General features: G+C 48.8%; 12 protein-coding genes across 12 annotated transcripts; 9 read left to right on the top strand and 3 right to left on the bottom strand.

Moving 5' to 3' along the window:
• Positions 1-426: 426 nt before the first annotated feature.
• On the bottom strand, positions 427-2,908 carry EDB91DRAFT_1118514 (alpha/beta-hydrolase). The gene is made up of 15 exons (XM_041318091.1): positions 2,718-2,908; positions 2,518-2,661; positions 2,448-2,462; positions 2,337-2,389; positions 2,259-2,279; positions 2,078-2,204; positions 1,816-2,025; positions 1,707-1,765; positions 1,550-1,658; positions 1,477-1,497; positions 1,290-1,428; positions 1,121-1,232; positions 925-1,067; positions 855-869; positions 427-800 (listed from the first exon to the last, which is right to left on the bottom strand). The coding sequence occupies exons 1-15, from the start codon at positions 2,758-2,760 to the stop codon at positions 647-649; spliced, it is 1,365 nt and encodes a 454-aa protein (XP_041179971.1). The 5' UTR covers positions 2,761-2,908; the 3' UTR covers positions 427-646.
• A 1,902-nt stretch (positions 2,909-4,810) lies between these two features.
• EDB91DRAFT_1118521 (Alpha/Beta hydrolase protein) lies at positions 4,811-6,245 on the top strand. Its single transcript, XM_041318092.1, has 2 exons — positions 4,811-5,788; positions 5,840-6,245. The coding sequence occupies exons 1-2, from the start codon at positions 5,112-5,114 to the stop codon at positions 6,090-6,092; spliced, it is 930 nt and encodes a 309-aa protein (XP_041179972.1). The 5' UTR covers positions 4,811-5,111; the 3' UTR covers positions 6,093-6,245.
• A 102-nt stretch (positions 6,246-6,347) lies between these two features.
• On the top strand, positions 6,348-7,422 carry EDB91DRAFT_110845 (DnaJ domain-containing protein). The gene is made up of 5 exons (XM_041317553.1): positions 6,348-6,630; positions 6,684-6,787; positions 6,859-6,903; positions 6,957-7,223; positions 7,279-7,422. Exons 1-5 carry the CDS (start codon positions 6,570-6,572, stop codon positions 7,333-7,335), a joined length of 534 nt encoding a protein of 177 aa, XP_041179973.1. The 5' UTR covers positions 6,348-6,569; the 3' UTR covers positions 7,336-7,422.
• Positions 7,303-8,370, bottom strand: EDB91DRAFT_110947 (Oxo-4-hydroxy-4-carboxy-5-ureidoimidazoline decarboxylase). Its single transcript, XM_041317625.1, has one exon. The coding sequence runs from the start codon at positions 8,204-8,206 to the stop codon at positions 7,601-7,603; it is 606 nt and encodes a 201-aa protein (XP_041179974.1). The 5' UTR covers positions 8,207-8,370; the 3' UTR covers positions 7,303-7,600.
• EDB91DRAFT_110847 (uncharacterized protein) lies at positions 8,153-10,044 on the top strand. Its single transcript, XM_041317554.1, has 11 exons — positions 8,153-8,185; positions 8,253-8,317; positions 8,376-8,504; positions 8,557-8,631; positions 8,686-8,708; positions 8,762-8,909; positions 8,961-8,982; positions 9,042-9,308; positions 9,361-9,421; positions 9,472-9,493; positions 9,540-10,044. Exons 4-11 carry the CDS (start codon positions 8,563-8,565, stop codon positions 10,029-10,031), a joined length of 1,104 nt encoding a protein of 367 aa, XP_041179975.1. The 5' UTR covers positions 8,153-8,185; positions 8,253-8,317; positions 8,376-8,504; positions 8,557-8,562; the 3' UTR covers positions 10,032-10,044.
• Positions 10,045-10,223: 179 nt separating this feature from the next.
• Positions 10,224-11,425, top strand: EDB91DRAFT_111044 (uncharacterized protein). The gene is made up of 2 exons (XM_041317697.1): positions 10,224-10,776; positions 10,828-11,425. Exons 1-2 carry the CDS (start codon positions 10,279-10,281, stop codon positions 10,972-10,974), a joined length of 645 nt encoding a protein of 214 aa, XP_041179976.1. The 5' UTR covers positions 10,224-10,278; the 3' UTR covers positions 10,975-11,425.
• Positions 11,280-12,486, bottom strand: EDB91DRAFT_111176 (uncharacterized protein). Its single transcript, XM_041317769.1, has 3 exons — positions 11,950-12,486; positions 11,880-11,891; positions 11,280-11,817 (listed from the first exon to the last, which is right to left on the bottom strand). Exons 1-3 carry the CDS (start codon positions 12,305-12,307, stop codon positions 11,585-11,587), a joined length of 603 nt encoding a protein of 200 aa, XP_041179977.1. The 5' UTR covers positions 12,308-12,486; the 3' UTR covers positions 11,280-11,584.
• On the top strand, positions 12,396-13,870 carry EDB91DRAFT_1118549 (Shr3 amino acid permease chaperone). The gene is made up of 6 exons (XM_041318093.1): positions 12,396-12,577; positions 12,648-12,715; positions 12,769-12,890; positions 12,939-13,038; positions 13,100-13,272; positions 13,472-13,870. The coding sequence occupies exons 2-6, from the start codon at positions 12,667-12,669 to the stop codon at positions 13,577-13,579; spliced, it is 552 nt and encodes a 183-aa protein (XP_041179978.1). The 5' UTR covers positions 12,396-12,577; positions 12,648-12,666; the 3' UTR covers positions 13,580-13,870.
• On the top strand, positions 13,871-14,709 carry EDB91DRAFT_1118550 (uncharacterized protein). The gene is made up of 4 exons (XM_041318094.1): positions 13,871-13,986; positions 14,049-14,080; positions 14,133-14,289; positions 14,344-14,709. Exons 1-3 carry the CDS (start codon positions 13,886-13,888, stop codon positions 14,246-14,248), a joined length of 249 nt encoding a protein of 82 aa, XP_041179979.1. The 5' UTR covers positions 13,871-13,885; the 3' UTR covers positions 14,249-14,289; positions 14,344-14,709.
• Positions 14,710-16,988: 2,279 nt separating this feature from the next.
• On the top strand, positions 16,989-20,137 carry EDB91DRAFT_111339 (uncharacterized protein). Its single transcript, XM_041317848.1, has 5 exons — positions 16,989-17,289; positions 17,522-17,645; positions 17,970-18,261; positions 19,312-19,571; positions 19,980-20,137. The coding sequence occupies exons 1-5, from the start codon at positions 17,091-17,093 to the stop codon at positions 19,987-19,989; spliced, it is 885 nt and encodes a 294-aa protein (XP_041179980.1). The 5' UTR covers positions 16,989-17,090; the 3' UTR covers positions 19,990-20,137.
• On the top strand, positions 20,048-21,993 carry EDB91DRAFT_111588 (uncharacterized protein). Its single transcript, XM_041317946.1, has 5 exons — positions 20,048-20,206; positions 20,255-20,291; positions 20,436-20,815; positions 20,870-20,922; positions 20,977-21,993. The coding sequence occupies exons 2-5, from the start codon at positions 20,286-20,288 to the stop codon at positions 21,798-21,800; spliced, it is 1,263 nt and encodes a 420-aa protein (XP_041179981.1). The 5' UTR covers positions 20,048-20,206; positions 20,255-20,285; the 3' UTR covers positions 21,801-21,993.
• Positions 21,994-24,819: 2,826 nt separating this feature from the next.
• On the top strand, positions 24,820-26,472 carry EDB91DRAFT_1199233 (uncharacterized protein). Its single transcript, XM_041320633.1, has 2 exons — positions 24,820-24,990; positions 25,042-26,472. Exons 1-2 carry the CDS (start codon positions 24,952-24,954, stop codon positions 26,029-26,031), a joined length of 1,029 nt encoding a protein of 342 aa, XP_041179982.1. The 5' UTR covers positions 24,820-24,951; the 3' UTR covers positions 26,032-26,472.
• Positions 26,473-27,141: the final 669 nt, after the last annotated feature.

The raw sequence follows: 27,141 nt of genomic DNA on the forward strand, positions 1-27,141 counted from the left end.
AGCAGAATGACGCCGAGCGTAGATATCGATCATGATCCGGTTCATCAAAGAGTCGAGCGCTTAATTATAATTAGGGAGCACTGATAATATTTTTTGACCCACCACGCCGCATCATCTGAATTCTGCAACTTTTCAATGATTCAATCCTCTTCCGACTATCCACCCGACGACCTAGCTACAAAATTGTCGATCTTCATCAAGCACTGCCGCCGCTATTCCTTACAATGTTCTCCTCGAGATATATCCCAATGGTCTCGCTCACCAGCAGCGTTGGATCCTCAGTCCTATTCTAGGGTCTCTCTGCTTGCCTGCGCGCGTAGCAAAAGATCCAGAAGCAGAGCGCCGGCGGGTAGCAGAAGGCAACAGATGACAGTGTCGTAGTACGGTTGTCAATGGCATGCTCGTATCTCTGAGAAGTTTAGGACGACGAGCATGAAGTGTTCGAGCCCCTTCACGACCTGACTGATATCTATTCATTTCTCTGATAAACAGTACAGAACCGCAGTCAAAAGGCTTTTGCATTGATATTGTGGAAAGACTGTAGATAACGTTTGAATCCTTGGTCAATCCTGTAACGAATGTCGCGCCTAAAACTGAAAAGGCTACATTATGCACAAGAGAGCTGACCACCACAACGTTCGTCTAATCAGTCGCGCTCTCGTTTAGACAGCTTGAAAAGAGTTTCCAGAATGCTGTCCATGTTCTTGCGAATGCCGTCGTGGAAACTCTGATTAGTGATGAGTTGTTCCACGTTGCCGATGACAGACGCTGTTTGCTGCACAAGACCAAAATCGACATACCTGGAAACAGTTCACGTGAGGGACATCAAGAGTGACTTAAGGAATGTTGCGTACATGTCATCATAATATCTGTGGGGATCGTGTTCAACTTAGTTGGGTTGACTATTACAAATACCCCACTTACGTTGCTGCGTTTACCTTGACTTTGTTCTTTTTCAGGGTTTCTAAGTCATACAACATGGGCCAATCTTCGTCGTTAGCCAGGAGTTCAGCCGCGCCTCGTAGAGGACGCAGATGATGATAATCTTCGAACATGTCAGGGAATATCTGTTGATGTGTGGATTAAGTTCAGCATCCCAAACATACCCAGGTGGACGTACCATCTCCCCCGTGAAGTAAATAGGGACATCATCAGACATATGCTTCACCTTTCCCCAAACAAATTTATCGTTCTTCTGGATGATGCGGTGTGCAGACCAGCTCGCCGTGCGCCTGAGACAGAAATGATCAGTTGAGATATGCCTCGCGAAGGGTAGATCCGTAACGCACCCTTGACAATAAATAGGCTCATGAAGTACTGCATAGATAGGGTTGGTGTCAAAGCTTTGCGTTCCTTGTACACTGTCAAGAAGTCCGTATGAGAGCCTCCCAAGAGAGTCCAAGTCCGTGATCGCTCGGAACACGAGCTCTGCGTGTAATGAGCTTTCGTTGGCGAAGTTGAAACAATCTTACGTACGGTGAACCCGATCAATGCCACCTACGCATACAATATGAGGGAAAGCGGCACTTGCGCAGTAATAAAAACCTACCATGCGATCCAAACTGCATCCCGAGTTGTAGCCATCGCGAAACCGACAGATTCCCGCCGTTCGGAAGAACGACATTGTTGCGTTCTAGGAAATCTAAGATCCGACGAACCTAGTGTTTATTAACAACTTGGGAATAGACTGGCTGAAATTTTCATACATTTCGAACATCTTGGGGATACTTTTCATAGTAAACCTTGTTTCGTTGTTCCACCTTTACTACACAGCCTGTTAGTAGTGGAAAGGCGGGCATACACCTAGGCACTTACAAACGAGAGCTTCGTAAACTGCGTCAGGAGAGTCGACCATGGGTGGGATACCACCAGTGGTGAATACCTCTTTCAAGCTATCATTGTGGAAGGAAAGGTAGGTAGCGGCACAGAAACCTCCGAAACTTTGCCCTAAGATCGACCATTTGCGTGCTTCGGGATCCTTCTTGCCGTCGAGGAGAAAGTGCCGAATGGTCTCACAGTCCCTGACTATCTTTCGCATGAGCACTAGTGACGCTTAGCGTTCTTAGAAGATATCCACCGATGTTGTCCGCACGAAAGTGTTTGAAATATTGAGCAATGTCCTTATCGTCCATTTGCGTAGCTTGAAATATGTCCGCTGTTATTGGCGTGCTGAGACCGGTCCCACGAGGATCAAGCCAAAGGGTCTGCGATTGTCAAATAGGCATCATGGACGAGCGATAATTCATGGCAGCGCTTGCCTGATATCCTTTCTGATGAAGCTTCCTCATATCTTTAGCTTGGCAAACCTTCTTTTGCATGAAGACAAAGAAACGTACCGCATTTCCCAAGTCCACGCTGAGAGATAGGTCGACTCCGAACCCTGGGCCACCTGCACAAAGAAGTTGGTCCACTTCGCAATTGTTCGAGACATGCGCGTGATGAGTTACCTTGCAGATATAAGACTGGTTTTCGCGAATGAACATCATGCAACGATTGCAGAAATTGATATTGACGTACGATAAGGCAGATCTGACTCTACGCTAGATCCTTTGGCTTCACCCACAGGAATAAGGTTGCGCACAAATATTCGGATGAGCTGACCATCCGGTTTGGCGTAATCCAAGGGCACAGAAAAGAACCTGTCGATGACCTTGATCGAGCCTTTCCATGTGTGAGCTCGTATACTTCCTTCCTCGACCCACATGACCGTGACTGACCTTTAAGTATGTACGGTTCCAGTTGTGTAACTTCCATGTTCATCTTCCGTTCTTTGAGTAGACGCTAAAGATGAGATAAAGAGATAGAACCAGAGACAGCGCCATGTGGTACCAAATCATCATGTCTTCCGTGTGTCCATCCGTAAGCAATTGATTGATAACGTCATGGGGCGGGCGTCGAGACAAGTCACGTTTCACTTATAAGTAAGTGAACAAAAATTGTGTTCCAAACCTACATTCATGCATGGACGAAAATGAAGGCTTTAGTAGTGTAATTATATCAATGAAATAAACGTAGATTATCGAGAGAATTCATGATTACTTCAACCAAGTGGGACTGTGAGCAGTCCGTCCATTGTCTCAGGTCTGTTCCGTACAAAGGAGAAAACAATCTCTGACCCGCAGTAAAGGAAGCCGGACTTAGTGGACTAGATGAACGTACAAGACTGCGGGCAGTGACCTCCAACCTATTGGGTAGTATAGCTCCGGGTCGTAGGGGATAGTGAAGGAGGTCAGTCACATTGCGTGGTTTGGTTTGTCAGCGGGATTCGATCGTAGGGTACCTCTGACATCGAAGACTCGGGATGTTCGGTGCGTAGACATGTGCGCGGGAGTGGCCTTCAACCTCTTGGGAGTCTCGGGTACTGTCCCTTGCGATGTTATTATCATCGGTAATAGATGATAGCAGAACGGCGCAGGAGACACTGAGGGTCCAAGGAGGCTATTACGTTGTCGGTCGTACTACGGCACCTCTCACATCGAGGACTTGCAAGATGTTAGGCGCAATGTCGTGTACGGGATTGGCGTTAAACTCTCAGCCGAAAAGAATACCATTGATGGAGCGTCATGGAATGGTCTTCTTCTAATTTGGAAGGCGACGATTTACCCTGGCGACAGCATCGAACTGAGCGTCCACCATGGCAGCGAGTGGTTGTTGACAAGGGCTGCCTGGTCACGACACTTGCGCATCCGAATTCTGAATAGCAGCGTGTCGCCCGAAGCGAGAACGCACGACATTGTCACATGCAATGATCAATCGAGAAGCTCTAGGTTTGTACTAGCAAGCTATGGTGAGCGTCGTATTTTGGTTAGCAATGGGCAGTCCGTACCTTGCAAAACTTGAGCTTGCCCAGGCAGGACCTCTGGCATGGAAGCGCAGTAGGAGGATGATCCAGGAGTTGACTGGTCACGGTGATGTTATTCCGTACCCAAAACGCACTAAGCGCGAACTTCCGTCTCATCGACGACTTACTCACAGGACTGTACTGGTCATCGGGAGACAGAACCTTCCATTCAGCAACGAAAGCTCTCTTTCTCGATGACCCGGATGGCCCCTCTCGGCTTAATCTTGACTCTCGGTCGCTCTTTCTAGTTGCCAACTTGGCTCAGGACGATATCTATGGATCGTGACCTTTCTGTTCCTGGATCTGCCTGACATGTTGACTCAGGAAGACGAAGCCACTCTCTCCACAGCAGTGCGCCGCTGGTTCGTGTTCCTTAAAATGTGCGGAACAGTAGTGGGCACTGAGATGAAATGATGGGTGAGTCTAAAATTTTGTACGCGCGTTGCAAGGAAGATAGGGGTCAAGAAGAGAAAAGAGAGATAAGTGCAGCTCTTCGAAGCGTGGCCTTTATGTAGGACGCACGAGCCCCAGTGCTTCACTAAGAAAGAAGCACTGAGATGGAGGATTTCCAAGTGAGGCCTATGTGTAACTTTAAGCATCAACGTTCGCGAACTCGTGGAGCGGTCGATTGCTGAGAAATTTTCGAGCAGCGGCTTTATCGGAGGTGAAGATAAGAATGACTGTCCGTGGTGAGGACTTGAAAGTTGAGGCCAACCTCGGACTCGGATCTGAGAAGTGTAGTGGACGAGACAATGATTTGCTTGAAGAAAGTGGCAGTGAGATAGCCATTGATTGCAACGAGGGCGGCGACCACCGAAGCAGTAAAGATTAATGTAATCAACGCAAGATGATTGATGGTGGTAGCATGCGCGTGCTTGCCGACTCGGATGTGTCCGTCATGTGTTTGGAAAGTCAGGCTGCACATATTCAAATATAATACCACTCCCCACGAGGATAATAAGTTTAAACTGTACTACTAGCTACCAAAGACAACATTCAGACCATCTGATGCTCAGTGTATACTACAAGCTCGTATTCTGATTTATTGCAATTGATTACGATCAAGCCAGGTGGTCAGCAGACCCAGCACCAGATTTGCAAAGCAAGCTAAACGTTGAAATGAGAATGGGCGGGATGAACGTACCGCTGTTCCGGAGAAACCATATGGCTCAAAGTTCCTCCTCCCATGCCAGACCCATCACAGATAAAGCCCATCATCATCCGCGAAACCCACCCAACAGCTCTTTGATTTCCACAACCACAGCAAACCATGTCCTCGCTCAAACCACAATTCAGAGAAGGCGAAGCCGAGTTTAACGTTCCTGCTGCGGGAAAGCCATGCAAGACTTGGTACAAGGTGTATGGTACACTGCCCCATCCACAAAACCCACCTCTTGTAGTACTTCACGGCGGTCCTGGCGCGACCCACGAGTACCTTGACATCCTCTCTGAGCTTACACGTCTCTTCGACGTACCCGTCATCGTTTATGATCAACTCGGCAATGGGCGCTCCACCCATATCCCAGAGAAGAACGGAGATGTCGACTTCTGGACTGTGCAGCTCTTCGTCGATGAGCTGCACAACCTTCTTAATCACTTGAACATCCACGACAATTACAACTTACTAGGGCAGAGCTGGGGAGGGATGCTGGCAGCAGAGTTTGCAACGCGCCAGCCGAAAGGCCTTGGGAAACTAGTGATTGCTGACTCGCCAGCAAGTATGAAACTGTGGGTTGAAGCCGCACAAGAGTTGAGGAAGGATTTGCCCCAGGAAGTGCAGGATGCGTTGAATAAGCACGAGGAGGCGGATACAACAACGGATCCAGAGTACATTGCCGCGACAAACGAATTCTACAAGCGGCATTTGTGCAGGCTCGACCCGATGCCTCAGCCCCTTGTGGATGCGCTCGCATGGACAGAAAAGGATCCAACTGTGTACTTCACCATGTAGGTGTTTCGTCCATTCTGAGGTGCGCATATTCAACCTTTGAGGCATAGGAACGGACCGAATGAATTCCACATCACTGGCTCTCTAAAGACGTGGAGCGTCATTGACCGGCTGCCCAACATTCAGGCAACGACGTTGCTCATCAACGGAAGATATGATGAAGCACATGACATGGTTGTGGAGCCATACTTCAAGCACATCCCGAAGGTGCGATGGATACAATTTGCGGACTCGGCACATGTCCCGCAGCTGGAAGAGACGGAGAGGTTTATGCAGGTGGTCTGGGGCTTTTTGCGCGATTGATGCGCCTGGAAGCAAAGAAGCAGCGTAAAAGAAATGGCGTCTGTCACAGAGAAATTAAAGTGTATGATTGGGTATGCAGCGGATGTACAGATAATGGATTGGAGCCTCCAAACTGCAAATCTATTCATCAGTTCATTGTCTGATTTGTTGAGCGCTCCAGTAGTCGTCAGAGCCTATCTAGGAGCTGCAGAGTTCTAGCTAGTGCAGAGCATAGACGTCTTAGTTGTGTGACGTGTCACTAAAAATATAAAGCTCACGTGATATACACGGTCGCGTGCCCTTCATTTCGGTTCAACGTTCAAGCAAGGTTGAAGTTCTAAACTTCGTTCTAACTCCTCTGCAGCTTCTGCTTGACAACACGCCGACTGTGCTCGATACAGCTCTCGTTCCTTATCTACTGCGGAACCAAAACCATTGATCTGCCCCAGAGGCAAGCCCGAATCGATAAACATATTGGTTCAGATACCTCTGTCATCCATGATAGGACTCACACTTTACGATGTCCTTGCAATCCCAACTACCGCTTCTACAGATGATGGTTCGCATTCCCAATTCCCTTCACAATTCGGATGATGTAACTTTCAATCGCAGTCAGGAAGGCATACAAACTGAAAGCTCTTGAAACCCACCCTGATAAGCTCGAACCCACCGTCTCGGAGCAAGAGCGCCGTGCTGCAGAGGGAAGGTTTAGAAATGTATGGGTGGTCTGGGCTTGGTGCGGATACTTACTCGATGCAGATGCTGATAATATGATTTTTGTTGCAAGGTATGCGACGCCTTTGAGGTGCTTAGTGATCCGATAAAAAGGAAGGTGTGTGCTCGCCAATGCTTATGCCTTTTGATGAGTGCTGACGTGTGTCCTAGGCCTACGACAACCGCATCCACCTTGCTCAGAAGAACAAGAAAGTTTGGGATGAGAAGCACGACAGGCGCGTCATGGAACGCGACCAGTGGGCACGTCAAACCAAGGAACGTAGCGAGGCGCGTATGAAGGAGCGTGCGGACTTCTATGAGAGCCTCAAGCGTATCAAGGAGGAGAAGGAGCGATATATGGAAATGGTCGAGCGATTCTATCAAGAGCTGCGTGAATGCCACCCAGAGTGGGAGTCGCGGAGGCAGGCAGTGCTACAGGTACGTTGCTGGTATTATTCATCTGCAAGTTCTAATCCAATTATTCTATCTGAAGCGTAAAGAGATGGCGGACAAAGGTCAAATACCGCGGCGACACACAACTCGCATTTAGCAGCACGACCTCGACGGACAGTTTTATCTTATGGTTCGGTTCGGCGGACACCTTGCTTTATTTATCTCCCGACGCTGGAGTCTTTATTCGTGGTGTTGTTGTATTCTATACCAATGTTCGTTCGCTTGCTTCTGTGATTCCTTGTTGTTCCATTTGTGTTTATTCGCTCATTGATTTGCCTATGTTCTATTTCCGTGGACATCTAGTGACAGGCTGCTGTACATACGGAACTCCAGTCTGTCGGCTTAATACAATCTCCATGTCATTACAACCCCAATGAACTTTGTCTACTCTTGGCAATCTTCCCTACATCATCCACCGCTCGTGTCAGCTCATTCAACCACTCTTCACTGTTCTTCGCGACGCAGCTCAAACTTTCTACCACCGGCTCGTTCATCGGAGGCCCATCCGGGAAGTTCTCCAAAGGGTGTCCAAGCTGCAATTTGTCTTCCATCTCCCTCGCAATCGCAGCCCTAGTTCTCCCATTCACAAACGTGATGTACCTCAGTTCAGAGTACACACGCTCGTAACATGCATTAAGGTGTTCTAATCGCTTCAACACATCTGGGTGTGTCTCTACCATTGTGGTGGCAGAGAGGCCTCCACTTTGCTCTTTGGCACTCAACGCAGAGAGCTGTCTGATCTCCCCGATCCGGGGGTGTGCGATGATGAATTCTGCCTGGTCGTCTACATTCCACGCGTGGATGATAGCGATGGCACGTTCGATGAGCGCGTTGGTGGGGTCTATGGGTCCAAGAGGTGTATCCCGGATGGATTGGAGGAGCTCCGGGACAAGTTTGGAAATCAAGATATCAGAATGTTCGAATAGTTGGGTGAGGATGCTTGCTAGGTCAGTCTGATTTTCGTACATATCGCGAATAGTGTGTCAAAATTGGAGGATAAGCGATGATCGATAGGGGCCCCAGTGACAACCCGTGGTAGATGGTGGTCAGACGTGAGGGAAACGTGGTTAGGTCACCAGGTGCGATAGATTGCAGACAATTGGGTTATACTTTTACCGAATCTGCAGCGTACTGGAGTGCCTTATCATAGAGCCATCTTACCGCTCAACGCAGTGACTAAGTCGGGCCGGACCCCTGAGAACAAATGAGATCATGTCCTAGTGACTTGCAGCAAGTTGCGCCCAACTCTCCATATATAACGACGGAGTACTGCATTCAAACTACATCCCCCCGCTTCTATTCATCTCCACATTCATAGGCATTCATGGCCCAACCATTCGTTCTTCGCTGGGGCATTATCTCGACTGGCAGAATCGCCAGTTGCTTCGTAACAGTGCGTTCGAAATGTCCGTCCATATCTCTTTGTAGTTGACCTAGTGCGGTTTAGGATGTTCTCGTTGATCCAGAAACGTTTGTATCATTTTGTTGTCCATCGTGGAATCCAATGACATTGTTCAATGCAGTCGTAATGTCACTGATGTAGCGCACGAAGTGACTGCCGTTGGGTCGCGAAGCGTCCAATCAGCGCAGAAGTTTATCACTGAATTCGCCAAGGGTGATCAGTCCGAAATCAAAGCGTATGGGAGCTACGCTGGTGTCTTTGCAGACCCGGTAGGTAGAATGTCGTCAAAGTAGCAATTAAGCTAACGGAATGTGGGGTAGAACGTCGATGCAGTTTACATTGGTGCGACTCAATTTCAGGTCTTCGTCGATCTGATTCTCGATTCACCGAGCATTATTTAGGCACACCTCATACTCTTCACTATGAAAACGCACTCGACGCGATAAAAGCAAAGAAACACGTTCTGTGCGAAAAGCCAGTGACCTCAAACGCGGCCGAGCTTCGGTCGCTCCTTGCAGCTGCAAAGGAGCATGGAGTATTCTTTATGGAAGCGCTCTGGACGCGCTTCCAGCCTCTTGCGCTTGAAGTCAAGAGAATTGCAGAAAGTGGTGTATTAGGCGCACCAGTGGCTCTCCAAGCTGACCTGTCAGTCGATTTTGGGCTTGATAGTGAGTATTGTTGCGTTATTTCACGTTAGTCAGACTTGATGGGGCACGGCAGAGATTCCTAAGACCCACCGAATCTTGAATCCCAACCTTGGTGGTGGTGCATTACTGGATTTGTAAGTACACAATGTAAATCTTATAGCGGAGAGATTCTGACCTGTCATAGGGGACCGTATCCTCTTATTTGGGTAAGGCAACAGGATTTTTCGTTCAGTCCTTTAATGACAATCGCAGGCCCTGCTCGCCCTGTATGAACACCCTGAAAACAAAGGGGCTGCTCCTAGCAACGTTACTGGAACAATGTTGAAAACTCCTCTGACAGGGGTCGACCGCAGCACCTCCTTCATAGTCACCTTCGCTGAAAAGGGGCTGGCAGCACAAGCAATCCTGTCGTGCAACCTCAACGCAAATACCTACCAGCCCGGCGTTGTAATTCGGTATGAAAAGGGTACGATCACGATCGCAGCCCCGATATACTGCCCGAAGAGCTTCACCGTGCAGTACCTTCAAGGCGAGAAGGTGACAAAGGAGGAGACGAGGCAGTTCGAATACGTCGGCAGTGGATGGCATTTCCAGGCGGATGAAGTTGCGCGGTGTGTGCGTGACGGAAAGAGTGAGAGTTCGCTTTGGGGACATGACAAGAGCCTGGTGGAGATGGACATCTTCGACGAGGTCAGGCGACAGGGAGACTATAAGTTCCCATCCGGTGTGGAGAAGGTCGTGTAAGAGAATCTAGAACAATCTGCATTGTTCACTCGGAAGTACACCTGCAATATATACCATGCGCATTGCGCCTTGTTGCTCCTGATCTTTGATTTTGTGTACACGTGACCATCATGACGCGAGTTGCGCGTTCAATACAAACAAACAAATATTCAGAACATATGAAACTGTTTAGATCTTGCCAACCGCCTGCTCAGTCAAAACGTTATCAGAAGTAACCCACTAAGAGTATTCTTCATATTTATCCAGGATGAACAGAGTCTCTATTGTCTCCACTACTGCCGCTCGAGTTATCATCGCTGGCTTTGTTGCAGCGGTCTGCTTCCATGAAACTGTGGTTCCTCACACCCGCCGCGTCCTGCAGAAGGCAAAGGAGGGTTCCCCAGGTCTCGCCATATTCACAATATGCATTTCTACCTTAGCACTTCTCCGCGCATCCGATGAAGTGGCTTGCAAAGTTCTGGGGCTTGCAGAAACCTGTCCGCCGACTAGCGAAGAGCATTCCTTGGTGACCGCTGTTGAAGATCCTCGCTCTCCTGATTTCTCGCACGACGACTCTAACGATTTCAAAACCCCTTTGTCGTCGCCATCCGTCTCACCTCCATCTCCTAAGAACAGCTCGGACAGTATCGTGACCCTCGCTACCGCCTCAACTGTCTCCAAGCTTGGCAATGTTTTCAGAGATATGACGCCCAGTCCACCGGCGGGCAACACCGATGATAACGACGCCGACTTGGCGATACGCCAGGTATGATAATCACTCTTTCTAAAGGTTTTGGTAATAACATTTTCTTCTTAGTGGGCATTACAGACAGTGCCAGAGTTCGGTACCCCCATAGCTTACGCTCACGCTCCTGAAAGTGTTCTAAACTCAGTCATCAAGCGAATGAAATCCCTCTCACTCCTAGACCGCCGCTCTTTCCCCTCAACTCCGACCCGAGCTTGAGACCGCAAGTTACCCGTCAAAGCCTATATGCATCCCACGTTACTATTACTCGACTCTTTGACTTCCACAGACTATAACCCGTGACACCGGCCTGCATTTGCCCTTTCAAAACCCTACGCACCCAGGTTACTTCGCGCCTCTTTCCATCGTGTCACCTTCCATGTTCTAATAATCGAGGGCGCAAGCGTACCGAAATAGCACGGAAGCCGGGTTCTCTTCTGGAGACAGAGGAAGTATTGTATTTCCTTCAAACGCCTTATCTTTACAACTCGACAATGTATTAAAATACACACGACACTTTGCGCCTTGTACTATTACACGTTATCGATCATGTATCATCAATCGTGAATCTCCACGACCGCTTCTGTAATACTGGGGAATTACGAACAATCAGATCACCAAGGCAAACATCAGATGCAGCGGGTTCAGCCGTCTGGTATTAGTAACGGCACACTTACCAGCTAGTGTCCATCCCTTGGACACCAGAGGGCAAGTGCGCAGTTGGGTAAAACCCAAGAAGAGAAGACTCGGCGTCAAGACGGCGACAATCACTATAATAGAGTGTCTGAAATCCCTAGATCTACGACGAACAAAAATATAACATCCAATGTCAGTAAGATTCTTCCTTGACTCCAGCCCTTGTCTGCCAGTCGAGTGCGTTTCTTGCCACCGTTATCGCTAGCACACAGTTGCGCTGGCCGATTCGCAGCAGTTCATATGAAACGTGAGGCAACGATGATCGATTGCCTGCATGTAGATCATGGGAAAATCTCGAGGGGGCTGCGAACATCCAGCGGCCAGGAGTGAGGGAGGCGGTGGATGTCAATTGAGTGCTGCTGATGGCTGCCTGCAAATAGAGTGGTGGGTGTGGGCAATCTGCGTGGGAGCTGCTCCATTCTCCTTACACTGAGCTTGAACTTAAATGATGTTCGCTCTGAACTTTGTATTCAAGGTTCGAAGTGAATTTGCACGTACATAGATATATAACTCCAGTTTCGTCCCCACTATGTACATAGTTGAGTTCTGTGTCGTGTGATAAGCAATACCAAGCATTAGCCTGGACAAGCCTGGACCGACCGTTACTAGGCTGATGAGACCATTGCTGGGTGGACGCGAATCTCGGCCAGCGGTAGTTCAGTGCATCACATAGAAGAAATATTGCATGGCTCAACTGGATGAGTGTACCGGTTCCTTCCCACTTCCAAGCACTTGGGGACCGCGCATTCGTCATGATACAGAAAATCGAGCCAAAAATCATGGTCCATGCATTCATGCACAGAACACCCGAGTCTCTCATGCTGAGGGCGGACCACAAGCTGCAATGATGGCTCATAAGTATCAAGTCGTGCGACTCGCGGAACTCACGGACTTGCCAGTCGTTAATCAAGGTACCCAAGGCACATCTTGATCAAGGGGGCGTTGGGGTCATAGTTGAATACAGCAAGTGGGGGGACTCCTGGCACTCCGCCACGTCCAACGACCTCGAAAATTTGCCCCGCTTGTTTTCTTCGTCTCTGGCTGGGTATCACACAAATACTAGGTCATTTTGAATCCGATTCGTTACTAGAACCTGGACGAACTCGATATCTTGGCCCGAGCTTCGGTGAGTCCATCTACTTCCGGTCTTGAACAGAAGTTAGAAGTTCCGTTATTCACGCCGCAGTCACTACTAGTCATTTCGCAACCCTGAAGATGGGATTCAGACAAGGAGCTATCCTTGCATCGTGCTCTTTTTTCCTTGGTGAGACCTCAACTCATGTCTCCGATGAACCTAACTCCGTCCTTCCACAACAGGTGTACTCTTCATATGCTTCTTTGTTGATTACCGCATTCTGCATCAAGAGTTGACAGAGGAGATTATTGAAGACGGTTTCCAATTTTATGCCACATTCTTCAATGCACCACCCGCAATCAAGGTTTGCCTTCCTTTATGAGCAATGTTAGGATGATGCTCACCGTCACAGGCGCTGCTACATGGCTTCATGGGAGTTGGTATTTTGGGGCTCGTGGCGAAACTGCATAAGTGGGATGAGAGTGCCATCTTTTTTGACGGATCAAGTCTGGGTAGGAAGCCAAATCTTGACTCGCTCCAATATACTGCTCAATAATTTTATGGTGTGATTAGCGGCATACATTTTCGCAGTAGCTGTCTACCTTGCAGTGACAGTTCCATCCCTGCGAACCATTGTCACCCCTGTAGAAGTCGATACACGGGCGGACCGTATCGAAGCTATGCAAATACTCGCAGCGGGTAACACCATTATGATGGTAGTCCTTACTGCCATTCTTGTACTTCAGGTAATGATTGAACTTTTTCTGTCGCTTCCATCATGCGACGCTCGCTTTCCCGCACGAAGCTCGTCTGTCCCCTTTTATTCAGCCTGCCTGAAAATATTTATTTATAATATTTTCTGCCCGAGGGCGCATCGCGGAACCCCGTTCCATTCCTGTGTTATCCACCCAATATCTATTTCTAATGTTTTTTTCTTTCTAACAGGGCGGACAAGAGTACGCGCGCCGCGCAGAGGTGAGAGAGCTGGCGAAAATCGAGGAGGAACTGAAGGCCAAAGGGAGTGCCAGTGCTGGGAAAGCCAAGAAGGAGTAAACGCTCTGCTGGTGTGCGAAACGGGAGGACAGACATACTCAGTCAAGGCGTTCCCTGGCTATGGACACTGTCATTGTCCATCCAAATTCCGCATCCCGGTATACGTTTGTCATCGGACTGTCTTAGGAACATGTTAAATGGTGATCCTTTGCTGCTCTGCCGTTTCTTTTACTAGTGTAATGGTTTACTATGATAACCAAGTACTACGGTAGTGCTGTTACTTGATTAGGTTGTGTGTACTGCGTAATTAGTGGCATCAAATTATACCCTCAAAGTAGATCATGAAAAGTCTTAGCATGTGACACCATGTCGTTCAATGATTTCGGAGCGGCCACAGCCTGGGGTGAACCTGAGCAGCAGCCTGGCGACATAGTAAGGGATGCGATACGGAAGGAGAAGATTCTCAAGTCAGTTTTCCTTTGGAACTTCCCGACTACAACTTGAAGTTTCTAATCACCCATATCCACAGAGAGATTACAGCCGCACAGGGCGATTTGCAAGGTACTTGCTTCCTGGGTATCAATTTACACAGCCGCCAATCTCGCATCTTCAGCACTTGTTGCACGACTACACGGCGTCCAGTTGGACGTTGACAAACTCACCTCCGAGAATTCGACCTTGCAGATGTATATCGACAACCTGACCATGCAGATGGCAAAGAGGAAGTAATACTTCCAATAGCGTCTGCTGTCAATGCGATGTGTATGTATGTAAGTCATAGTTCGAGCTCTTGTGCGCCACCCGCTGTTAATTTTTGTCACCAGAAGTACTGCCAGAATGACGATTGGTTATTTCTGCGAGATCATTGGATGTTGATTTCGCAGAGTGTGTACTTCTGAGGCCCCTGCTTGGATTACAAATGATCTGTATTGGCGTTCAGTACGGGTTAGCCAGATCCTGTAGAACACGTTCAAATTCGGAACAGGTCGAATGTCATGCATGTCATGTTTGACAGGGTGTGTTCTCGCACTGCTATGACCAAAATGCCGTGACGCAGAGGTCTTCTATCACGGCTGTACATAGCCCTCCTGAACGTACAATCCTACCGTGATTGAATCAATTCATTCGGCAAACCGAACAGCAGTGCAGATACGTATCTTCTCGAAGTCGCCGTACTCCGCGAGCCTTCAATGCTTCAATCCACGATCCACATGTTTTCTTGTGGTCAGTAGTGACATGGACGGTTACGATACAACTTTCAATGGAAGTCAAGTCCACACTCATCACATTGATTTGCAGGTCCGTAGGCCTGTCCAAGCACAGTGTTTGCTTTGTTACTTTTGGCCCATCAGCTGGATTCACGTCACTATTGAACATGTTCTAAGGCTCGTTGAGATCTGGTCCAAGATCAAGTATGGTCCTGATCAAATATCTTGGTTCTATCATTGTCGTTCTTCTCGTCATTGCGCAGTAAAAGAATCTCATACCTGATTCTCCAGTTTCATGACGGTGAGGTTGTCTTGTTGGGCTGTGTAGAACTATCACTTATCCGGTTGGGCAGGCACTCTCGTTGGCATGTCTTCTCCGACGAGTCTCAACAGCATCTGAGCCAAAAATACACCCCTTTTGACAAGTTACGTCGCTTTCTTCCCGCAGATCATAATTTTTTCGAAGCCATTCGTGCTTGACGTTAGACCCCGTCTGTTCCCTCAGGGACAGGCCCTGGATTTGCTTTGACTGTAACTCAACACTTCCAGAAACAGAGGATTGGTTCAAAGTAGCTCAAGGTGAATATGAAATATCCAACTCGGACGGTTATGTTCCCTTTCACTATCTGGGACTTGCTCCGAAACTCGCTCAGGAATTCTGTACGATAGGGGTGCTGTAAGAAGGGTTAAGCAATGCCGCTTGAGCCTTGATGAAAGATATTGCTCTATTCTTTTTGCTGCTCGTGTAAAATTAATCACTTCTCTCGCTATCTTTCACATTTGCTGCATCCCATCTTTACGAGTATAGGCTCGCTCCCGCAGGACTGCAAAAGGTTTGGAACTTTGCGCCCTTGTCATGCATTTTCCCTTCAGGTGGTCTTCGTCTCAAAACATTGGAGAAGTACTTGAAGGCACTGTTGTGGAGCTCGGAAAGTAAAGACGGGCTATCAAGGGTCCATGCAGAGCTAAAAAAAAAGTACACGACATATGAGAGAAATACACCCCCCATCTTCCTTCTGCAAGATCCGTAAACTAACTTTGCTGGACAGACCAAATTCATATGGCCTATCAAGCACTCCACAAGCTCGCCTTCTTTGCATCCATCCTACACGGACGCCCTCGTAATCACCGCCCTTTTTCCCCCCATGCCCTGCTACTACAATGGGCACCTCCCCCTCAAGCGCAGCCGCGTTGTCGACTGTCCTTCGCTATCCCTGCAATTCGCAGGGGGGAAGTAAGTTCTTCAGGTAGTCCGGTATCTTGAGCACATGATGGCGCGCTGGTGCTACCGATCTCGCCGTGCACACAACAGACATCCGGGTTGCTTGGATGGGCACGTGGGCGCTCGTCTGGGAGCAAGCGCAGCGTCTTCGACTTCAGTGCCAACGCTACTTGCATACCATGTCTTAACAATTTCTGCTGTCCTTGCGTAACTACCAGTGACAGGGTCAGTTGAAAACAGCCTACATGTGCGTTATGTGTGACTCCCTACTGAGGTCTGAGGTTCCAAGCGAGTTACACTTAGAATCTAGCGGCCGCGCTAAGAGCTTAGAGCAATGACGAGATACAGACGAGAGCTTCGCCGGCCTCAAGGTGAAGGGATCGCCGAATTAAAAACAAAAAGGGCTTCCTGCCCTCGGGGAGAAACAACATGCCTTCTTGTCCCATGTGTTTTTTCCTCTCCCGGAAGGAAGTTCCATGCGGTTTAAGCGATGAAGCAGAAAAGACTCCAAGACGAAGATCGTTACAACCAAAGGAGGCGCGCACACCAATACCTTTCGGCTCTTGGCAGTTCTGTCAAGACCCAGGAGCCCGGCGTCACACTGCAGCGCTTCGCGAACGGTATCCTCGGACTTGGACGGGGGAACGTATACCTCTCGCCGAGTCTCGGGATTAGAAAAATCATCATGCAGGTCTCCACGGCCGTCATTGATCGGACATGGCACGAGGACACCATGTCCACAAATGGGAGACGATTTGTAACTGCCAGTGGCATGGTAAACGGGAGCAAACGGTGCAAGCCTCGATCTGTCGCCAGGCTTAGCTGTGCTTCTCGAAGGATTGTGGTCAGACAGAAGGACACTGTGTTAAGTACAAAAGCAGACATAACCGTCACACTTAGCAGGCCCGACGGGGTAAGGCGGCGGAAATTCCCTTGACCAGAGTGCCACAAAGCTTTTGTTAGTCCGCCGGTACGGTGTTACTTCCTAAAATCATCCACTGTGGCAAGCACTGGGAAGCTGCCAGCAACTGTCTTCAGCTGTCTCCTCGCATCAATTTTCCAGCTGCTGCTGCCGATCACTGCTATCCAACGCTGACTTCTAAATAGTCTGGACTCTGGAGGCACGCAGCACTTGTCGCGGATGTCATCACCCAGAGTCAAAATCCTTCTCACTTGGTGCAATGAGAATGGTATCCAAATGGATCCCAGAATTCAAGTTCTCGAAAGTAAAAACAATCAAGAGTTAGCCGACAGCACGGAAAGTTCCCGCAGTTCCTCCTCGCGTGGTCGCGGGATCAGCGTGTACTCACTCGAAGACCTCATTGATCGTTCCTGTTCCCGTGAGTGATCAGTTTGCATATGCCGGATGGTTGCAATTCCCAAACCACTGGTTGGCTGGTGAATCCTACAAACGAAGATGCTGTACAGTTGAGACTTTCTGTCAGTATTTGGTGTTATGCGAGTGGGCTTGGGTGCTCCACCTTTTAGCGCGGAGAAGTCGATCGAGAACAAACATCACACCTGTTCCTTTTAAAAAATGTCGCCAATCCCTCATTCTAATTGTTGATGTAGTTGTACGCATTCCGAAGACAAGTATTCTCTCGACCAAGTCATGCTTCCTCTCCCAGGGCATTACCTCTGCACCATATGGACATGGTGCGCATCTTGCGTTGGCTCTCGCCCTGTACGGTGAGATGTACGTACCCTTCCTATGCTTCCACAACTTTGTATTCAACTTTTAGCTCACTCGCGTATTCTGCTCCGCTCCTTCACCCCGATTCACCTGCTTCCCACACCGCTGTCCGACGGGGCTTCTCGTGCTCTCACAACCTTCAACGACTATACTTTACACAAAAAATTAAATACCTGATCGAATGAACTAACCGGTTGCATGTCGCGTGACACATTGTAACGTTCCCTGGCTCTTGGATCTGGGTTGCTCCTATCCGAATCCACTACCTTGGGGTTTGTCGTGTACCAAAACCGCTTGTTTCCGCCATGTTTCATGCTGCGGGTGTAGTTTGCGAGGTCAAGATTCCAGATGGTTCGGATACCTCCAGAGCCTACCGCGGGAAACTGTGGATATAGCCATATTCTGGGGTGTCGAGGACGTCATCAACTTCCGGTCCTGTGTATGCTCAAGCCGCGGATGCATAATTTCCTCGCAAAGTGCCATTGGAGATGACGTTGGATCCACTTGCTCCAGTGCGGAATTTCCCGAGTGTGCTCCGTCTCACCAACTCCTGGATGGTAAGCGAGCTCGGATGTGGCTTTCCTGTACGGAGGCCGAAATGGAGCTGGACGGCTTAATGGTAAGTGCGCCTATTCTGTTGCCTCTGTCAACTTAATGCTTGATACGCGTTTTGTGTTGTGGAGGATGCTCTTCGTTTCGAATGCTGTTTTATTCTTCGGTCTTTTGCTCCGCTTTCATGCTTTGCTTCTTTTTTCAATCGATGTGCTACCCTTGCGAGACGAGATTGACTTGTATGATGATCGATTCCGGGATGATCCATACCATTATCGCCCAGTCGGGAAGTCAATTGAAAAGGGTTCGTTGTATTACAGGATTGGACCAGCGTGCCATGAATGCATCATCTTGATACAGTCGTGACTGATGGGTGTAGTGCATCTCGAGGCGGCCATACTGTCTATACTCGGGCATGCACCTTGGCGGCTTGGCCGACTGATGCGCGTGCTCCACACGAGCTCGCTAGGTCATCATTTCTACTACCTACCATCTTCGTGGATCACCCGCCGATGATCGGTGTCATTTTCCACGACCCTTTGACTTCCATTCTCCCATATGGCGCGCACGTTTTTTCACGTCTCTGCTAACTTTATGAATTTTCCTTATCTTCTGTGCACACCACTTTGCCAACACGCCTTCTCCTCGTGTTCTTGTCCAACGTATCTTTTGGCTCGACACTACATCTAGTGATATCTGGTTGCCCAATTCTTGTTGAGACTTCACTTTTGTCCCTTTAAGTCCTAATCTGCGACTCCTAGATGAGTCCTTCGCCTCGGACTTGATCCATATTGAGGTCCCAGAACCAGACTTTCTTGCTTCTTGGAAGAATGAGTTCTTCAGCTCTGCTTGTCATTTGGTTCTCCCGAGATTGGGGGTACGAATTCCACAACGGCGTTACACTTGTTATGCCGGTATTTCATACCCTCTGATGGTCACTCAAGCTCTATTAAATACGTCTATCAGACCCTTTGCTTCTCGTAATCGATTCTCCCCAATCCCCTCTTCGCGTTCTTTGATTATCATGAAGTGTTCTTCCATTCCGTTTCTGGCCCAAAATTTTCACTTGGTCACACTCTCAAGTACTGCCTAGTAACTGATCACATTGACTCAATAGCATGAAATACGTCAATACTACGTCTCCGTCGTGGAACCCACACTATACGCAGCCTTTGGCAGACTTCGGCAAGCGAAGGCTGAGCACGATGTCAGCGTGGTAGTAGGTGGTGGGATCCCACATCTCGATGAATGCAGCAATGAGTTAAACTCAGTGGAACCCTCGCTGCCTGGTTTCTGCCACGCGTACTCCCTCGTGTCCTCCCGTGCGTTTTTAGTGGATTCATATCACGGTCTTTCAATGGTGCCCATTGCTGATGCGTGAGTGATTTTTTTTACTCTTTTTTGGGCTTTGGATCCGTTGCCAATGAATGAATGAAATCGTACATCGTGGAAGTCCATTTTACGTTGGACCCACAATAATTCCTGGAGTTTGGCGTTAACAAGTAGAACTTCATGGAATTATCGTCCGTAACATGCAGCAGCCTGGGATTCTTCCGCTAGCCGCTTCCTCATCATTACTTGAGTGCGGCTTCACAGCTCCCGGCGGCCCAGTTGCTTCTGATAGGCTTCGCGTGCCCCGCATTGCGCTGTCCTCCGAAAGCATCAGTGACCATGCTTCTACGGTGGTTCTACCCGAGTTGGCATCAGCGTTGTTGGGTCATTCAACTATTTTTGGTTTGGGCTTGTACTCACGAGCTTACAAGTGTCCACCTCACTTTGATGTAGTCGGTTCTAGCTTGCTTTGCTTGACGTCTTCGTCGGTAGCGGCATCCCGGCGGCAAGTCGTAATACGTCAGCACGATTATAACTTTAGAGCGCTGCCGGCGGCTGCCTACGCATCCCCCGAAGATTCCAAACTAGACCAAAATTTAGTTCCTTCACTTAATGAAGACTTGTGGATCGGATTGACCCCAAGTGTAGTTGCATGCTACTCACTCATTTATCTTCTTTTGGTCTGGCTCATTTTTTTTTGCTTCCTCCACTAATAACATTTCCAATAGTTTCAATCACACGAACGAGAACCATGTGCATATGGAGGTGAGCATCAAACACTTGGGTTTCATCTTGAACCGACATGCTGCCGACGTGATCACTGGTCTCGAGACAAGGCCGTCTTTCTAGCGCCTTACTCTCCAGTGCTTTATGTATTACAAGGAACGCAAGTTAACTTGTTTTTTGTAGAGCGACTTTGATGTTTGTGTCGAATGTGGATCCCTGGTGGAGTGTGATCATGATCGTGATATTGTCCCTGCTGTCCCTTCCCGAGGACCCTGTTCGCTTCCTGGAGTGGGCAAAGCTAAACTGACGCCAGAGATTGATACCCTTGACATGCGGTCTGTTAGATCCATTCTACCTCACTCTGAGGTATTCAACACATATGGGTCGCTCTCAAACGCCGAGCTCCTTTCCAGGTACGGTTTCACCCTGCCGGAGAACGAGCGCGATATCGTTAGGTTAGGTTACGGCTCGCTCTCCGCCTTGATCAACAGTCTTATAGGTGTGGTGCACTCTTTCGCCGACGGTGGTAACGATGCCGAAATGCAGGGACGTATACGGATCAGGTACGAGAATAAGCGAAGAGATATGGTGGCGGAGCGCTCATTTTTTAATGTCAGAAACTTAAGTGTGCCTCAGGACTGCTGCGTATTGGGTGATGAGCGCGAGATAGGTGAGTACGTTGCGGAACGGCACGCTCCGTATGTTTACCGCATCTATGTTGTAGGCGACTTTGCGAGCCTTTTCTTACGAATATATTCGCGTCTTGCAAGGCTGTGGACCACCGAACCCCGATGGGACGAAACGGGTGATGATGGAATGGTCTACAATGTTCCGTCAGGCTCGTCGCCATGGGCCTTACGGGATGATCCAGATTCTGCTCTTCCCGAGGTCTTCAACATCAACGTCGACGGAAAGCTGACGCATGCCCTGTGGCTTTTCTGCGTTCTTTTCGCCATCTGCATACGTTCCCCAGAAACCATGACTAATTTTGCTCACTCAATTTTCCCGAGTGACAATGCGCCTACGCGTCAGCCGTTTGTGGAAGACGTGAAACGGCACCTCCTGGATGTGCAGACTTATGTTGACAATGCGAGGGAAATGAGCGATGATGACGGAGAAGTCTCCGTCTCTGTCTCCTCGGATGCCCGGGACGATCCCTATCTCTCTGCCACTCGAAGACATATCAAAACCGACACTGGCGGAATATTTGTAGATGAAAACAATGACCATGCCAGCGCGCAAGATAGTGCCTGTTTCATATCTAGTCTCCACGCGCCAACCGGCAGGTCTTTGGGCCTCGATCATGCCTTCGACCTTCACAGTGGTAGAGACACAGGCGTCCCTGCCCATGCATACACTACCGGTAAGTTAACGTCAGAACTTTACAATGTCCCTGCTATCACCTTGAGCTCAAACAAAACAAGTACCTTCGGGTCCTTCAAGCACCTCACAAGCGATGGTCTGGAGCGGTCTGCGAAGAAGACCCAATGTGGAGGAAGAACGGCCCCAAAAACGTTTACGGCACTCCAGTCCCCATACCTTGGATAGTCAGGAGGATCTGCCCTTCAATATATTCGGTAGGCGAAGTACAGCCGTTGCCGAAGAAATAGTCAGGACTGGAAGTTCGAGTGCTATTGTGGGTCGCGGAGAGGCGCTACACGCCCATCGGGTAGCGCAAACGCTCGCTCTTACTGTCGTTCACCTTTGCCAGCACAGGATCGGGTCCGCACACATATCCGATCGGAACGCTAGTAATGATGTGACCGCAGCAGAACTGGGAGAACTCCTAGATGTGAGTTCTTCGATGTCATTTTTCATGGATTCTCAATTCGTGTGGGGTACGTCTCGCGAACCACTGGCATGCTGTCTTGTGTGGGTTCGCAAGCCATGGGGTGATTTCTGGTCAGTGTCCGGGGACGTTTAGCTGCGGAGAATGGCGCCCAGAGAAGCCGCATTTATCTTCTTATGTTGCGTTGCCATGGGCTTTCCGAGATTTGCGAGGATGAACGGCATGACAATTGAAACATGGTCATGCGGGCTTCTTAGTTCATGTTATTCTCCTTCTGTTTCATATTATAGTTGGCCACAGCGAATCAGTCTTCACACGGTCAATCCAGTGCATGACTTACGCCTCATACGCTGCTCATTTGGACAGGGTAACCAGTCCTAATATTACCTCTTTGCCAGGAGCTTGGCTCGATGCGTATCCTCGCCCCTTTTATCTACAGGGTAATCACTTCCTGTGTGTGGGTTTCCCTCTCGGATAAGGCGTTGATCGCCGTTCTTCACTTCCTGTGGAGCTGTGGAGTGGGCACCACAGTTTGTGGATCCACCCTGCGCTGTCCTCCCAAATATTGTCTTCGTCTTGGCTGCTTAGAATTTCTCGCTATGACCGCGCCTATATCGAGGCGGAAGCCCGAATTATTTTTGTTTTTTCGTCATCTGAGCACGACGGTTCCAAGCAACATGACGTTGCTAAATCTTATTCAAATGTTACTTCTTCATTGTTCTCCCAGAATATCCTCATTTCAACACGAATCATTGTACTCCAAAGAAGTCGTTAATTCTCATTCTCGCATTGTTCGTTGACGACGCTGGACTCATGAGCGCCCACGTTATGTGCACAGCATCGCTTCATGTCGCCGATCTCTCGTTTCCCTTGCCGTCAAAGACGAGTTACTGACCCCTGTCCTTTTTGTCCTTAATTAGGTAACACCAAGGCATATGAATCGGACCCGAGCGGCGATGGTGCTAGCGCTCAACGAGAAGTCTATTCTGGAGAGCTGCGCAGCCACTTGGGGTGCTCTCCTGGAGAACGTTTCAGGCGATATCAACGAGTGACAGGGTTTCAAGTTTGAGCGGACCATGTAATTGATGATAAGGTATGTGTAGGGTGTTATCAGATATATACTATCACGTCGAACCTGTTCCAGTTATTAGGAAGCTTCTATGCGGGCAACTACATCCGTTTGCTTGAATTTGGCAAGAGAGCAGCATGATATGACAATATTTCGCTCGCTGGAGATACGGTGGCTGGGCATTGGGGGCTGACAAATTGTAATTGAATATTGACATGATCAACTGCCTGCGCGATGCGCCGGAACCAGCAAAAATTCCTCAGATCTGCGGATAACGGTTGAGAATGGTGATCACCCGAAGGAAGAATGGAGGGAACCTGACCTGAACGTACGAGTGTCATGCGCGCTTGTTCAATAAGTGCGTCGGGACCGGACTTGAGAGTTTAACGTCGCGCTAGGGTGTTCCGACGGTTCTATGCAAGATTTCTAACAGCCGCCTAGGTTGATCGAGCCATAGACGGGACGTAAGGAGCTTGGCGAATGAGCTAATAGGACGCCCGCCGATCAAACGATAGTCACCAACTCTCGTATCATATCACACCATTAAGTTAGCTGGTAGCATAGCAATTAAATTCAATCAGCATGGCACAGGCCCCGACTCGGGTGACTCAAGGCCAGAGAGTGGGAGTTGAAGGTACTGATAAGGTTATATGGCGCTTGCGTCGGTTTAGATATCAATGGGATTGATTCGTGGCGTCGGGCGCTACTTGGGAATGAAATTCGATATTTTAGCTTTGGGGGCGGGAAGTTGATGCGAAGGTACGTTGAAAACAGGTTCGAGAATCAATGGTGTGGCAGGTGACTATAATTATAAGTACTCAAATGAGTTGGAGCAAGGAACATGCCGTATCTAATATGAGAGTGCTCGTTCGAGCTGCCAGCGAGAAAAGGTTGAAGGGGTGAACATATTTGAGTAGATGATCATTGATGGAATAACTATGTTTGTCGACTTGGGAAGGTGGCGGTCGGCCTCAGTGGCAGATAAAGTTACACGAAGAAGAGGCCAGGATGAGATGATTCATGATGACCAGGATACGTATTGGCAGGATAAGGGCGGGCGTACTGTAAATGAAAGAGGGGGAACTTCTTTTTTTATGTACTGCCATAGGATACGTTGATATCAGAACGTTTCGGGTTAAACTCAAACCTTGCATCTTATACCAAACTACCAGCTGTCGATTCTCTAGTACGAGGTATGAGACTCGTGTGGGAGTTGGTACTACTAGAGCTATGAGACAAGGTTCCGCCATGCAAGGTTCTCACAAAGTTCAGATACGGCAAAGAACTAACCCAAGGTTCCTGTCACAGGATCGCTAGTCAGGGTGCAAAGATGTTGCAATGTTCAGATGATTGTTCGTTTCCCTATAGCCGGTGCCGGTATATTTGTGGATGTGATGCCATTTTATTGCAGAGTATAGGGCTTCGAGAATTTGGCTGAGTTCGAAGAGGGTCGGCGGGGAAGGATATCTCTAATCCCATTAATGCTCTAGCTCACCGGTCACTCAATGAGCGCCGGGGAGTGCCGACTATGTAGAGGTAGGTAGTTCCACTAAAGGGATTGTTCCTTATCTTCACTGAGAAGAATCAAAAAACAAATATCAAATTCTTTTCTGAGAAAAAATAAAATAATTCCGTAAAATAATTCCTTTAATTAAATCGATTTAATAAAAACACACGATCTCGATCGCCTAGTTCCTAATTCGGTGTTGTGAATGAGAAGGGGTGGGGGACCTTATAAGAACGTTCACAAGAAATGAGGGGATGCGTTGCTTTACTTGCCCTACTCTAAACAATTTTGAATCTCTCCCTAAGAGCTCAAGCTCTACCTACAATTCTAAACCATGGACGTCGACTGGTGCCTTTCCTGTGATCGCAAACTTGTAACTATCTTTTTACTTCTTTTCCTTGATCATATCTAACTTCAACTTTAGCTCGGTTTGGCCACTACTTCTGGTCCATACTGCTCCTCAGAGTGTCTTTCCTATGCTCAACCAGCATCATCATCACCCAGACCAGCTGCTCCAGTAGCTGCACCTAACACTCATCGCATTCACCAATGGGCTGCTGCTATCCCGCCCCATGTACCCGCTGGAGCTCCCTCTTGCCCCTTCTCAGAACATTCTGAGCACTCTTCAGCATCCACTCAATCAATTCGTCGTTCCCCTTCACCTCGTGCCCGCTCCCAGGCAACCCCCAAGTTGATTGAGCGCACCTCTGCTATAACACCTATCCCCACACTTTGCGTATCTTCACCTGCTCAAATTCGCCCTCTTCTTCCCTCGCGCAGCACACACCGCGCTTACTTCAATGGAAATACCGCGTGCAACACTACTGCTAGCATAAGCGAAGCAAGCACCTCACTCACTAGTCTCTTGAGCGAACCCCTCGTGGCTACTCCCGACGAAGGAGACTCCCCATTTGGTATTGGTGCTTTCGTTCGCTCGTGGGTTCATCGCGACCGCGAACATGCCAAGTCTACCAACGAAGAAGTCGTTATAGAGGAAATTAAATCATACTTCCCCCCTTATTCATCCGCCGCCAAGACGACCTCTTTGCCCCGTTCAAAAAAATCTAGGATCATCCAATCTTCTTCCCCTGCCCCCGTTGTTCGCCAAAAGTTCCCCACTACCAAGGTTTCTCTTTTTAATGACCGTGACCGCTCAACGCCCACCGACTCTCACACCCCTACCCCCGTTGTCTTCCCTTCATGCCGGGCTGCCGAGCTTGACTGGGATGATGACGACCAAGACAGTTTTGTACCTCCGGCTCACTACCACCACCATTACCAGCATAACTACGAGTCTCGGCCGCGTGCTGCATCTCCCTCCCCTTCTGATTCCAGTTCCGATTCATCCATCCTCCTAATGGCATCGAAGCGATTGGACGGCGTTAGAGGTCGTCGTGGCGGTCGTCTTATCTGAGGTCCTGCGCGTCTTCTTCTTTATCACTATCGTTCCGCGTTCCTCACTCAGCATCATTCACAAAATCGCCTCGTGCCGATAGGCCCTATTCACGCAATTTGACTTATGGACTTCCTTATCCCCAAAAATCACCTCATAGCTGTTGTTCGTTTTACTCCCGTCCAAAACCCAGGGACGCTCTCAGTGCATCTTGTACACCACTTATCCTTTCGCTGCTGCTCGAGTTCAGCACACACCATCACAGTCCTTCGCTTTTTCTTTATTTTCTTCGCACGCACACACTCCTTCTCACCATACACTTGTATATACATGCATATACACATAGATAGCTCGTTGCACTTGCATAAACACGTCTCATTCTCGACCACCCTGGAATATGGTATTGATTTATTGTACAATAGATTTTGACGCGAGTCAAAGGAATTCATCGTTGAACACATTTTCTTGCGGGAGACCTAAGAAAAACCTGTTCTAAACATGAAGCGTTGGCAAGGGCACTTGTTTTGCTAGTCAAAAGGCACAGAAAAGTTGGTGTGATCAACAGAGGGACGCCCTTATTCATCTCATACGAAAGCGAAGACTTCATTCATCGCTGTCAGTGTCAATTGCGTGCAGAAAATTTTCATTCAAGTCTAAATTGAACGGTGTCACGTATTGAATGGGTGTATTCTGGTTTGACAGTACTCTCGCACTTCGCGGGAGGGCGATTTCCCATACCGCGTGCTGTCTTGGGTAAACGCGGGGTTTCTCTGTCAAAGCGAAGCGAGAAATCGCCGTTAAGGTGCCAGCATGCGTCGGCATTGAAGTCGACGCGGCAATGGCAGAGTCTCGGGGAATCCTGGCATTATGAGCAAGCTACCCACGGTCGCGTCTCGAGGAAGTTGATGAAACGGTTTTGTGCCTGGAGGTGAGAGGCTAGCCTGTTTAGAGTGGGCCGTGTTATGGATGACTATGATATTTCATGGTACGTACGTTTACTGGCATGTGGCCGATCTGAGGGACTCGCGTGTGGCTGACAAGCGACTGACAGGAGCGCCTTGGCTAAGAGCGCCCCTTGGCTTGTGCCATGTGCGAGGTTGGTAGATACGTACAAGATATTACCGGTGAATT

Source organism: Suillus paluster (assembly GCF_016628075.1).
Source record: "Suillus paluster strain FC165 chromosome Unknown EDB91scaffold_12, whole genome shotgun sequence".
In the NCBI taxonomy this organism is placed as follows: domain Eukaryota; kingdom Fungi; phylum Basidiomycota; class Agaricomycetes; order Boletales; family Suillaceae; genus Suillus; species Suillus paluster.